Source organism: Loxodonta africana, chromosome 7 (assembly GCF_030014295.1).
Source record: "Loxodonta africana isolate mLoxAfr1 chromosome 7, mLoxAfr1.hap2, whole genome shotgun sequence".
NCBI lineage: Eukaryota > Metazoa > Chordata > Mammalia > Proboscidea > Elephantidae > Loxodonta > Loxodonta africana.
Window position 1 is genome coordinate 73,677,121 of NC_087348.1, and position 14,667 is coordinate 73,691,787.

A 14,667-nucleotide genomic window follows, 5' to 3' on the forward strand; every position below is an offset into this window, starting at 1 on the left:
GAGGGGTGGTGCCTGAGAAATCTCCCTGAGGAAGTGACAATCAAGCTGAGATCTAAAGGATGAACAAGAATTGGCTGCATTTTGGGGTGAAAGAGGCCTTACAGCAGAGGAAGCAGCATGTCTGAAGGCTCTGAGGGAGGAAGGGACCTGGTAATTTGAGGAACAGAGAGACTGCCAATGCGGTTGTGCTAAAGAGAACAAGGCGGGGATGGGGGTAGAAGAAGAGGAGGCTGGAGGGAGGTCAACAGGAGTCAAGATGAATATGGCCCTGTATGCCGTAATAAGGATTTTGGACTTTTCCTGAAAACAATAGCAAATCATTGAAATGTGTTCAGTATTTAATGTTTGCTATATTAAAAGCAATCTTTAAATTAAGACTGCCTAAGATCTCTTCTAACTCTTAAAGGGCTAGAAATCTATGATCTCATACTCCGTATCATTTAAGATTACAAACTGTGCTATAAAATCCCAATTTGTGTCACACATATTAAATCAATAATCTCACATCTTTAAGAAAGCTAACAACAGCTGCCAGTGGTTTCAAGGTGTCCAAATGAAAGAGAATCTCCTAGAAAGAAGTGTTTAAAGTTGTTCCCATTTTAACCTGTATTTGCTTTTCACTCAAATCCACGAATATGAAGACTAAGGTAGTAATGCTATTTATAGACCTCAATTCTGACTCAATCAAAGCACTAAAAGTATTTGCAAAACTAAACTCACATGTTCTCTAAACTAGAAATTTCATTCAAACCAGCTGAAGACTTATTGTGGCAGAGACAGTTCTCAGCGGACAGGGAAATCAGCAATTTGATGCTTTAGAAATTGGTTGTAGAATTCATTTTTCAGGAAATTCTAGAAGTATCTAGGTTTTTTTAAAAAATGCATGTTCTTTGTCCAATAATTCTACTTCGAAGAATCTATCCTAAGAAGAGAATTAGAGTCAGATAATTTACCTGGATAGTCACTATTATTTATAAGAGTAGAAAAAAATAAAAATAAGATATAAGTCCACCAAAAAGGGAATGGTTATAAAAGTCATGGTACAAAACTATGACTATATGGTCACTGAACACCACTTAGTAGCTGAGAGGCCTTAGGCAAGCCATTTACCCAAGGCTCAGTCTCTTCATCCATAAAATGGTGGTAAGAATGGTACTTAACTCATCGAGTTCATATAAAGACTTAATTAGATCACTTGCTTAAAGCACTTGGCATAGTGTCTGGTACACAGTAGACTCTAAATATATATTACCATTTTTATCTTTATATTTATGCTTTTGAAAAAAATTTAATGACATGAGAAATAATACTAATGTTAAATGTGATCCATAGGATCCAAACTTAAAAAATAATACATAAAGATATATATATTTTTTAAAATACCCAAAGGAAACAAACTAAAATATTAACAGTGGCTGCCTCTAGATGGCAAGGTTATGGGTGATATACACACTTTTTAGTTCCAGTTCTTTCATTTTCTTAATTTCCAACAATGAGCTTTATTACTTTTATAATAATAAAAAAAACTTGAAAAATAGTAGTTTTCACTAGCCATCAGGGAAATGCAAATCGGAACACAGTAAGATACTACTGTGCACCCACTAGGATGGCTACAATGAAAAAGACAGATAATAACAAGTGTTAGCAGGGATATGGAAAGATTGGAACCCTCATACGCTACAGGTAAAAATGTAAATAGTGCGGCTGCTTTGGAAAACTATTTGGCATTTCCTCAAAAAAAAATAAAATAAAATAAACAGAGTTACCATATGATCCAGCAATTCCGCTCCTAGATACCCAAGAGAACTGAAAACACAGGTCCACACAGCATTATTCATAACAGCCAAAAAGTGGACAACATCCCAGTGTCAATCAACAGATAAATGGATAAACAAAATGTAGTATAGCCATACAATGGAATATTATTCAGTCATAAGAAAGAATAAAATACTGTTACATGCTACGACGAACCTTGAACACATGCGAAGTGAAAAAATCAGTCACGAAAGGCCACATATTGTGTGATTCCATTTATATGAAATATCCAGAAAAGGCAAATCCCTAGAGACAGAAAGTAGATTACTGGTTGCCCAGGACTAGGGGGAGGGGGAGTGACTGCTAATGGGTATGGTTTTTGGTTTTATTTTGTTTTGTTTTTTGCAGGGGGTGGTAAAAATGTTCTACAATTGATTGTGGTGATGGTTGCACAATTCTGTGAATATACTAAAAACTACTGAATTGTACAATTTAAACAGGTGAATTGCATGGTATGTGAATTATATCTTATCAAAGCTGTTATTAAAAATATACATTTCTTTATACTACATCCCTCTTACATTTATATGGATGGCCAAAGTGTTCAGCAGCATAAAGTTATCCACAATTCTTGGCATGAAGCCTCTTTATTTACTCAGAAGTTTATATGACGAAAACATGTTGACAATGTAGAGTCCAACTTGGCCATTGCGCCAAATTAAAATGATGTAACTTTGAAACATAAGCTAAAGGGCAGTAAGAAAGAACCGTGCATACTAACTAGATAGTAGACAAAATCTATTTTAGGTGAAGGGAAAGACAACACACAATACAGGAAAGGTCAGCACAACTGGACTAGACCAAATGCCAAGAAGCTTCCTGAATACAACTGAACACTTCGAAGGCCAGAGTAGCAGGGACAGGGGTCTGGGGACCATGGTTTCAGGGACATCTAGGTCAACTGGCATAAGAAAATGTATTAAGAAAACATTCTGCATCCCACTTTGGTGAGTGGCATTCTGGGGTCTTTGACGCTAGCAAGCGGCCATCTAAGACGCATCAATTGGTCTCAACTCACCTGGAGCACAGGAGAATGAAGAACACCAAAGGCATAGGCAAAGATGACCCCAAAAGACACAAAATGTTGCACAAACCAGAGATTACATCAGGCTGAGACTGGAAGAACTAGATGGTGCCTCGCTACCACCAATGACTGCCCTGAAAGGGAACACAACAGTGAATCCCTGGTGGAGCAGAACAGTGGGATGCAGATCTCAAATTCCCATAAAGAGACCAGACTTGGTGGTCTGAATGAGACTAGAGGGACCCCAGGGTTCATGGTCCGTGGACCCCCTAACCCTCTGTTAGCCTAGGACTAGAACCATTCCTGAAGCCAGCTCTACTGACAGAGACTGGACTGGACTGGACTGGACTGGACTGGACTGGACTGGACTATAAGACAGAAAACGATACTGGTGAGGAGTGAGCTTCTTGGCTCAAGTACACGCATGAGACTATGTGGGCAGCTCCTGTCTGGAGGTGAGATGGAAGGCCAGAGGGGTACGGAAGCTGGTTGAATGGACACGGGGAATACAGGGTGGAAAGAAGGAGAGTGCTGTCTTATTATGGGGAGAGCAGCTACGAGAACATAGCAATGTGTGTATAAGTTTTTGTATGAGGGACTGACTTGATTTGTAAACTTTCATTTAAAGCATAATAAAAAAAAGATTACATGAGATGCCTAAGTGAGGTACCAAGGGAAAGCTTTTTAAAAAAAAAAAAAAAAAGTTTAGAAAGCTCCCTCTTATTCTGAGCTTCCCACCTAGGTGGGTCCTACTTCTGGCATTCAGAGCAACACAAAGAACATCTTCCCACGTGTCTAAGTCAACAGTTCACAACGTTTCATCTGTCTTTCGCCCTTTAAAGGATAAAGTTTCTTTTGGAAAAAAGAAAGAACCATGCAAAAGCATGGATTTTGGTATTTAAGAGAGGAATCACTTCTATTAAATGATGGTCATTAGAGACACATTTGAAGACATTTTGAGTGCTAAAGATATATTTATTCAACTACAGAAGAAGAAAGTGGAAACCACATTTTATGCAAGAACTGTCACATAAACAGCAAACATCTGGGAAGAAAGCACGCCAGGGAAAAAAGCATAAATGTCAGACTGAAAAAATAGCACGCAGAGGCTGCTAGCCTCTAGAGAAGGGACAACATATTGAGCTGCAATGTTTCTCTGTGTTTTTTTCTTTTTTGAGTGTGTATGTTTCCAAAAACAAAAATAAACAAACAAAAAGGATTATGTTGGAAAGCAGCAGATTCCCCAAGTAGGACCCGGCATATTGCCAACAGGTTGTTGGCTTTAATCACATAGCTTGGACCAAGCTATAACACGTAGAATTAGAGAACAGAACTGACAATGGTTCGGATCAAAAGTCTAATCGGCCATTAAATTTTATGGGAGAATTAAGACTGCTTCACAAACATGCTGAGGCAGAACTAGTTTTTGAGGCAGTTTATTGGGACTAAATCTTCAAAAGTTAACAACATTACCACTTTCTTCAACTATTTACTGTCAGATAATCCAAATATAGGGTCTCTCTGCCAAAAAAGAGAAAAAGTCCACAAAGTCTTCCTCCTGGATTCTTACAAAATTTCATTTTTTTTTACTAAAGAAGAAATTTAATAAAACAGAAGCCAAAACTCAGGAGAGGCAAAATATTTGTTACAAAAACAACAGACATGTTAATCATTTGAAGTCCCATGAAAGCTAAAAATAAATTCTATGAATATAAAGAACAATAGGAATTATTACCTATAAAGAAGCAAATATAGAAACCAAACGGAAAAACCACTTTTTGAAAAGCAAGTTTCAATATAATTTCTCTCTTGATCCAAACCCCAGAATAATTCTCCCAGGTAAAGGCAGAAAATCTCTAAAACAGCCTTGGTAAAAACTGACCAGAAAGAACACTAAGGAACATCAGACACTAATAAAGAGGAGAACTTCCTAAAGCACTTAAGAACCCAAGGGATAGTTTGAGATGATCATTATGGCTTTTAAGTCACCCTACCCCTGCCTTTGACCAATATTTCCCCCATGCATTCAAATCATTGAAAGATAAACATAATAATTCTAAAAGGGAGTGATTAATACCTCGATAGTACAGTTAATAGAACATTGGTCTAGAATTTAAACAGCTTAGGTTCAAAATCTATTTTCACCAGCTCAAACCTACCCAGTAGCTCCATGGGAAAAAAGATCTGGCTATCTGCTCACATAAAGATTACAGCCTAGCAAACCCTAGGGACAGTTCTACTCTGTCCTATAAAGTCACTGTGAGTAGGAATCAACTTGATGGCACATAACAGCAACAACAGCGAGTGACCTTAGGTTTTGGTTCCTCCTGAGTAAAATGGGGATAATAATTCCAGGTCTGCCTAACTCACACGATTAACACGAGGATCAAATGAGATAGGGTGTATGTACACAAGTACACCTTGCAAATGTTCAATCATTACTTCATATTTTCTTTGAATAACTGACAACCTTAGGTTTTGTGTTAACATCTTCAGTAACTATTGGCATTTTTTTTTAACCAAGTTTCAAAACAAGGCACTAATCTTTGCTCAATTTAAACCCACACCATGGAAACCCTGGCCGCTTTACTTGGATTGCAGGGTTGGCAAAATTCCACTCCAGGTGGCTAAGCAATAATAAACAAGGGCTGTTTCATAACATCCTCACTCCTTCTGTGAATAAGTTTTTCTCCAAATTTGGTGACTAATTTTGGATTTCTTAAATACTGTTATATTTTCTCCACCAGTTACGAAACTCTAAAATATCTAAATAATAAAACGACACTTTAAAACTTGAAATTCAATATGGCAAAAGAGCCTTACACCAAGGAGAAGAAAATGCAGCCTTAGGATACAGCACTTCAAGATATAAAACCATATTTCTCTATCCACTGGCCCAGTCCACCCAAATTCTAGCACTGACAAAGGAAGCAATTTCCAGATTTCTGAGAATTTCTCAGTATGCTCTATAATATTTTAATAATAGACATAATTCTGTTTATAACATTTAAATAAAAATATAATTGCCACAGTTTCTTTGTATATATTCCTTGAATTTTCTAGGGCAGTACTAAGTTCAAGCATCCAACCCTGCTGCCCTAGTAAACCTACAAGATGGCCCATGAATTCTAATACTGCAGCATCTAAACTCCATCACCCTGACTGTATCTCACTCCCAGAGGTAATTTTAAAAACCCATTGTCAGACAACATCCAAATGTGGTCATTTAGGAAATGTCATCATGCCAGTGTGCCCACATTTATTTTATGAGCATGTTTTCTAAGCTAAAACTTTAACTTTAATTTATTCATCAGCTTCTAAAGGAAAAAAGACCTTTAAAGAGATAGGGACATTATCCCAGGTGATTCTGGGCAGCAGCAGCCATGTCCCTGATGTGAAGAATGCCAAAAAGGAGAAAGTAGGAGGCAAAATCTGAATTAAAGACACTGTTCTTCCTCTACCTCACCCCAAACCTAAAGCATGCCCTGTATGACTTGCCCAGAGTCAGACTCTCTTCCCACAGCTCTTACTTTACCACTTGGGGCCAAAGAAAGATTTTTTCTGTTAAAAATGGAGGAGAGAGAGAAAAAGTCAACTTTCATTATTTACCAAAGTAGCTAACTTCCAACGAACCTTGAGTATATAATATGTATCTTTAATAACCTTAAGATTAAACACATACATCAGCCTGAGACCAAAAGAACTAGATGGTGCCCAGGTATAACCGATGACTGACCTGACAGGGAACATAACAGAGAACCCCTGAGGAACAGAAGAGCAGTGAGATGCAGACCTCAAATTCTCATAAAAAGACCAGACTTAATGGTCTGACTGAGACCAGGACCCCAGAGGTCATGGTCCCCAGACCTTCTGTTAGCCTGAGACAGGAACCATTCCCAAAGCCAACTCTTCAGATGGGGATTGGACTGGACAATAAGATATAAAATGATACTGGTGAGGAGTGAGCTTCCTGGCTCAAGTAGACACATGAGACTATGTGGACAGCTCCTGTCTGGAAGGAAGATAAGAAGGCAGAGGGGCACAGAAGCTGGTTGAATGGACATGGAAATAGCGGGTAGAGAGAAGAAATGCGCTGTCTCATTAGGGGGAGAGCAACTAGCAGTATATAGCAAGGTGTATACAAATTTGCAAACTTTCACTTAAAGCACAATAAAAACTTAAAAAAAAAAAGATTAAACACAGTCACATGCACACAGTAGGTTGTCAAATGTTTGCCGAATATAAGATATATTCAACTTATAATACAACTGTTGTTAAGTGCTCTCAAGTCAATTCCAACTCATAGTGACCCTATGCACAACTGAATGAAACATTGCCCAATCCTGCGCCATCCTCACAATTGTTGCCATGCTCGAGCCCACTGTTGCAGCTACTGTGTCAGTCCATCTCGTTGAGGGTCTTCCTCTTTTTTGCTGGCCCTCTACTTTACCAAGCATGATGTCCTCCTCCAGGGACTGATCCCTCCTGATAACATGTCCAAAGTATGTGAGATGCAGTCTCGCCATCCTTGCTTCTAAGGAGCATTCTGGTCGTACTTCTTCCAAGACAGATTTGTTTGTTCTTTTGGCAGTCCATGGTCTATTCAATATTCTTTGCCAACACCACAATTCAAAGGTGCCAATTCTTCCGTCTTCCTTATTCTTTGTCCAGCTTTTGCATGCACATGAGGCGACCGAAAACACCATGGCTTGGGTCAAGTGCACCTTAGTCCTCAAGGTGACATCTCTGCTTTTCAACACTTTAAAGAGGCCTTTTGCAGCTGATTTGCCCAATGCAATGCAACTTTTGATATAGAACACAAATGAGCTACCTGACCAGAATGGCAGCAAAGTGTTCCAGAAAATAGTAATAATATCATACTGTGAGGTTTTGAGATCTTTGCAGCACTATTCACTATAGCCAAAAGGTGGAAACAACCTAAATGCCCATCGACAGATGAATGGATAAATAAAATATGGCACATACATACAATGGAATACTACTCTGCCAGTAGGAAAAACGATACATGCTATAATATGGTTGAAGGTGGAGACATTACGCTGAGTGAAATAAGCTAATCACAAAAGAACAAATATTGTATGACCTCACTTATATAAAAAGACAAGAAAAGGCAACTGTATAGAGAACAAAGTTTATTAGTGACTACCAGGGGTGGCAGGTACGGGGAAAGAGGAGGTTAACAGTGATGGAAATATTACGTTGATTAAGCGTATATTACCCAGCCGATTATTGCAATGGCTGTCAATAAGTTGTACTCCTCTAAAAAGCTAAACTGGCAAAAGTTGTGTGACAGTTATATTTACAACAATGACAAACAAAAGAGTAGCTGCTGAGGCTGTTTATGTACAACCAAACACCTCATGGGATTTGGTTTCTTGGTTTGGAGGTTTAGGGTCGTGGTTTCACGGGACATCCCAGTTTATTGGCCTAATAACCTGGTTAGTGCCTCTGTTCTACCTCCTAGTTTGATGCGTAGTGCCTGGGGTCTTAAAAGCTTGCAAGTGGCCATCCAAGGCACAAGAAGAGTCAGGAGTAGGAGGAAGATATGGACTGTGTGGCTGATTGCCTCCATGAACAACTGCCTCCTTTACCATGAGACCAGAAAAACTGAATGATGCCCAGCTACCATTCCTGAACATTTTGATCCAAGAACCAGAGAAGAATCCTGATCAAAAGTGGGAAAATGCAGAACAGAATTTCAAATTCTCACGGACTGCAGACTTCCAGAGCCATGAAGACTGAATGAACCCCTGAAACAACTGCCCTGGGATAATCTTTAAACCTTAAACAAAAAATATTCCCAGAAGTCTTCTTAAAATCAAACAATAGTTTAGCTTAGCTGGGAAAAAATGCCGGCCTTGACCATTATGCCCTTTTAAGAACTATCTATATAAGATCAATGTGACAACAGCAACTCAAAAGATCAGATAGGAACCTTAGGGGGGCAGTGAATTTATGTTAATGGAGGAGAAACAACTCAGAAAGGAGGGTAAGAATGGTCACACAACTCGAAGAATGTAATCAATGTCACTAAATGGTACATACAGAAACTGTTGAATTGGTGTATGTTTTGCTGTGTATATTCTTAACAAAATAAATAAAATTATATGAAAATTGTTTTAAATTTTTTTGAGATCTGTTTCTTTAGTTTTATTAAATCCTTTTTATTGAGATACAATTCACGTAGCATAAAATTCACCAGTTTAACGTGTACAATTCAGTGGTTTTTAGTATATTTACAAGATTGTGCAATGATCATCTCTATCTAATTCAGAATATTTTCATCACCTTAAGAAAAGAAACCCATATCCCTTAGCAATCACTCACCATTCCCATCTCCCCTAGCCCCTGGCAACGACTAATCTACTTTGTATCTCCATGAATTTGCCTATTTTGGACATTTCCTATAAATAAAATCATACAATATGTGGTCCTTTATTAGTTTGATTAAATCTTACATTTTATTATCATGAAAGAAGGGTGTGGTTTCTCTCTTTTTTCCTAATTAAAGCATGATTAAGGCAATGCTATATGTGTATACACACACACACACACACACACACACACACAAAGATGAGAAAATTGGATTGTGAGACTGATAATGGAGTAACAGATACAGGCTCGAAAAATACTATGCAAATGAAGTAAAAACAAGGCAACAATTAACTCCATTTAAAACACATATATACTTATACCCGGAAACCCTGGTGACGTAGTGGTTAAGTGCTACAGCTGCTAAGCAAAAGGTCAGCAGTTCATATCCGCCAGGCACTCCTTGGAAACTCTATGGGGTGGTACTACTCTGTTCTATAGGGTCGCTATGAGTTGGAATCGATTCGACGGCAGTGGGTTTGATTTGGTTTTTATATACTTATACAAATATAAACCTTGAACATTAATAAAAATTGTGAAATAAGTTTATTGGGTAGATGTAAGTACGCATCTGCCAAAATAAAAAGTCAATAAGTAATCCATGAAATTGGAGAATCAAGACATGGTAGTATAGCCACATTATCTACAATATGATGATAAACACTAGAAGAAATAACCAAGAGTTCAAAGTGGTTGCTTTGGGAAAATGGAAAGGGGTAGGAATGAAGGCAGAAGCTACTACTTTTGTATAAGCCCTTTAGTACTCTTTGACTTTTCAAGTATGTAATACAAATATAAGCTTTTTTTTTTTTTTTTTTTTTAAGTGAGAACTGGCTTTTAGGTAAATTGGTCATCTAGCCAATGGTGTTTAAACAAATAATCTAGACCAGTGCTTCTCAAACTTTGCCGTGTACATGAATCACCTGAGGATCCTCTAAATGCAGGTTCTGATTCGGCAGGTATGGGCTAGGGCCTGAGAGTCTACACTTTTAAAAGCTGATGCTGGTGGTCTTGACACACACTTTGAGAAGTGACAACTCAGAGCCATTGTCACAAGAAGGCTAGTGACAGAGAAATGAATTCTCCAGGTGATTCAGGCTTATCCACTTAAACAACACCACACTAAGTTTGACAATCTTTGCTGCAAATTTTCTAAAAAATATAATGTACCTGCCTATGAATTTTGAAATCACATTTTGGCTTTTTCCAAACTACTACCTCAAGCGATTATTAAAAATGTTAATTACTGTATGTTGCAATTAAAAAAAAAAAGCTCTACGATATAAAAAATTTATACATACAAACAGTAATAAAAATCAGAAGCCAGAGAAAATATGCAAATCATTGTGGTATTCAGGTGATTAAAATACAGTTTTTAAATGTATTTTATTTTTAATAGTATCAGTATTATCACTTTTTGAGAGGCGTTTTTGAAATATATCTAAAAATTTCAAGCTTGCTGCTATAAATAGGCAAAAGCCCTCCCAAACTTCTGATGTGAATGCATGATTACTTTCCTATCTAAACACACATGATATGAAAGGATTAAATGAATACATTATTCAGTAAAAAAAAAAAACACAGTAAATTGCACAACTGCATGTATACTTGGATCCTATTTGTATAGAAACAAAACTCAACGTATTGCGTAGAGATAGTAGGGGTGGGTGTGTGAGGGTATGTGTGTGTATTTACATGTATGTTAAAAAAGGTCTATAAAGATTTTCACCAAACTGTTAACTGTGCTTACTCATCAGTTTAGATTATTTTCTTCTTTCCGTGCATTTAATGTCAGTACTTTCTTGTGCTGATTTTTAATTATCCAAATCAAGGAGGAATCTCAACATGGCAGGGAATACCAATAGGTTATATTTGGCTTCCAAACAAGTGACAGGTTTTTGTAACATCCTTACTCAGAACATACCCCAGAGAAAAGCAGCCAAGAGGTACCCTGAAAAGTCTAGGATGAAAAAAGTATGCTATATAATATCTTTAAAATAATTAATACTCAAAAACAACAATAATTAATATTCACATTTTACTCCATCACACCCATCCTTAGACCACGGTCACCTGCACATACGAAACTAGAATTTAAAAAAAAAAAAAAAAACACTGTGAAAGAGGATATATACAGATTAATACAAAACACAGTTCTTAATTTCAAAGAATGAACCAACTTGGAAAAACATCAAACCAACTTTTCGAGGAGAGTGGAGGAGAAGAAGGAATAAGAAGCACAATCAGTGTCTCTCACTCTTTCCGTTCTGATCGGTCTTTTGATGCCTCACACCTGAACTGCCTCGTCAACTCACCAACAAGGGGCTCTGCCGCCCATGGAGAAATGCTGGACAAATCAGGCAACACTGGAAGCGAGAAAAGGTCAGAATCATACCTTTTCCAAAATGAACTTGTTTAAATACGGCATGTAGCCCTGATTGGAGACAGGCCCCTCATCATCATCCCTGAAGTGCTCTTCAAGGGCAACAGGGTCATGTGGAACCTTCAGCACCGTGCACAGGTTATGGGAAAGGACCTATGGGGAAGGAAGAGAGTCGTTTAAAGGTACCCACTAACCAACACACGACAGCATCACTGTCTGAACCCAACCCACTACTCCTTGCCCTAATTATAAAAAGATGGAGAATAAACTAGCAAACACAGGGTGGGTGTTGCTCAGCTGACAGCTCCCTACTTGTTACCCCCAATTCGCTCTCATTCCCTCCCCAGTTCTAGTTCACTTCAAACAAGTCTCTAACACAAGCATACTATGAGCCAAGCTCCATGCAAGACCTGTGAACATAATGCTCCTTGTTGTCTTTTATTAATTGGCCCACATTAGGAAAAAAAGAAAAGGGAAAAGAGCAAGAGAATGTGTTCAAAATTAAACTCCTCAGTGGAGCAGGGTCAGCTAATTAGAGCTGTCAGAGAAAGAGCCTGGTACTGGGCAGCTGGAGCCCAGCGTTCCGGAAACGGTGGTTGACCTAGGCAAAATCACAACCTTTCTGGGCTTCAGTTTTCTCATCTGTTCAATAGAAAAGACCAAATTGGTATATACATTTGCCAAATATTAATTAGGTCATCTCTAAGAGTCCAGTCAACTCTAAAATTCTATGACTCTTATGCTAAGTTTTCAGCAAAGGTATGAAGAGTCAAAGTATAAAAAAAAAAAAAAAAGAAAGAGCCCGATTTAAAATAGAAGAAAAATCAATAGCAAAAACATCTCAGGAGTCACCAAATGGTTAAAAATATTTTGTAGAAAATGTATGCATTCCATAGCATGTATGCAAAAGGCTGCTGCTGCTCTTGCAATAGCCTAAGCACACACTTTAATATTCAGGTAGTTGAACAATTTGGGCTATCTCGGTGCTAGTAACCTTGTCTGACATTAAGTGAAACTTAACAAATAAATCCTTAAATCCCTTCCATTTCATTCGTACATTCCGAACAGGTCAAATGCTAGGCTGTGCTGTAATTTAACAGAGCTAAAAAAGGCTGTACTTCGTTTAACAGAGAATCTTAGATATCAAATCCCAGGTTAAAATAGTCCCTGTTCTTCTGAGCCCTAACCACTGAACCATTTAAGGAGTCACATGCATCCCAAAGAACACTTTGAATTCCATTAAACAGGTCATTTTTTTTTTTTTCTACATAAACATATTTTCAGTTAGGATTATTTTAAGATTTAAAAATTGTAATCTATACAAAGAACATTTACACATCTTCTCTCTACTTTTATTTCTCAAAGCTTCATTTATGTGGAGATCCTTTTCTACACGCTCTGCTGGTTTTAAGGAAGTAAGTAAAGGAAGTAAATTCACAAATGGTTATAAACGCAGTAATGAAGACCTTTATCAGCCCCTACAAAGCAGGCTGTGTTTCTCAAGCAAACCCTCTATTTACCAGTAGGGCTCATGAAAAGAGCACGGCGGAGCTGTTACTGAAGAATCTTGCACCACACTTCAGCAAAATCCTAAAGAGATATTTCCTTTCTCTATTTACGTAGCAAAACCTACCTACTCCAAAGAGGTTTTGTGAGTGTTAAATTCAAGAATGTATGTGAAAGAGCTTATAAACTGTAAAGTACAATGGACATATAAATTTTAGAAAAACAAAAGCCATATTTCTCACACATAGCTCAAAAAGGTCATTTAAATTTAAAAACCATTTGGGACTTTACCCAAGTAAAAACTCCCAACCACTGGCTAAATTATGGTACATCCATAAAATGTTAAGAACAATGAGGAAGATCGCTATGTGCTAATACCAAAAGATTTCCAAGATAAGTGAAAAAAATAAGATGCCTTTAAGTATGTATAGTATGCTATCTTTTATGTTAAAAAAAGAGGAAAAAATAAACTCTGGAAGGATATATAAGAAACTATTAACAGTGGGGGAAGACTAGTTTGATAAGAGACAAAAGTAGAAGACTCTTTACTGTACTTCCCCTTTTCATTTTTTTTTTTTAATTACCTATTCAAAAATGCACTACCTATTTAAAAAATCAAATGTTAAAAAAAAAAATAGTGCCCAGCCTCAGATCACACAGGTAGGTCTATTTATCTTCAAAGTCAGTCCTTTTTCTTCTACATTAACCTACTCCCTAGAGATGAGGTATAAAAGGAAGACATGTTCTAAAGCAACGTGCCACGCTTCATGGATGAGTGAAATGTAAGGGCAAAGTGTGTTCAGAAAAGGAGAAATAGTATGTGCCATAATGACTTCATGAGGAGCCCTGGTGGTACAGTGGTTAAGCACTGGGCTGCTAACCAAAAAGTCGGCAATTCAAACCCACCAGCCGCTCCTTGGGACAAAGATGTGGCAGTCTGCTTCCATAAAGATTTTCAACCTTGGAAACCTTATGGGGCAGTTCTACTCTGTCCTATAGGGTCACTATGAGTTGGAATTCACTCCATCGCAACAGGTTTGGTTTTCTTGGTGTGTATTACAGTGACTTCGTAAACCAAAATCCCCAAACCTGTTGCCGTCAAGTCTATGCCAGCTCTTGGCGACCCCATGTGCTACAGAGTAGAACTCCTTCATAGGGTTTTTTGGGTGTGATCTTTACAGAAGATCTTCAGGCTTTTCTTCTGCAGCACCTCTGGATGGGCTCGAACCACCAACCTTTAGGTTAGTAGTCAAGCGCAAACTGTTTGCACCACTCAGGGTCCTAGTGACTTCAGAGAGGAAGCAAAATGTGACCTAGGCCTTAAAACAAGGATAGATTTTTGGATAGGAATAGAGGCAAAAGGAAGACTCTTCAGACAGAGGAATAACATGAGAAAAGTTAGTTGATTACTGTAAAGTCCTCAGAGCACAAAAAAAAAAAAAGACCAATCTCTCCCAACCTCCACATTTGGGTTTCCTAAGGCTCCTCTAACTAAAACCCTGGCAGGAGCCTTCACCACCAACCACATTGTCATCCCTCTCATTTT

General features: G+C 37.9%; 1 protein-coding gene across 1 annotated transcript in view; it reads right to left on the bottom strand.

Moving 5' to 3' along the window:
• Positions 1–14,667, bottom strand: part of SWAP70 (switching B cell complex subunit SWAP70) — an 85,065-nt gene that overhangs the window by 50,259 nt on the left and 20,139 nt on the right. The window contains exon 2 of the mRNA XM_003412006.3: positions 11,628–11,768. Within this exon, the coding sequence (XP_003412054.1) occupies positions 11,628–11,768 (141 nt within the window). The remainder of the gene's footprint in view (positions 1–11,627; positions 11,769–14,667) is intronic.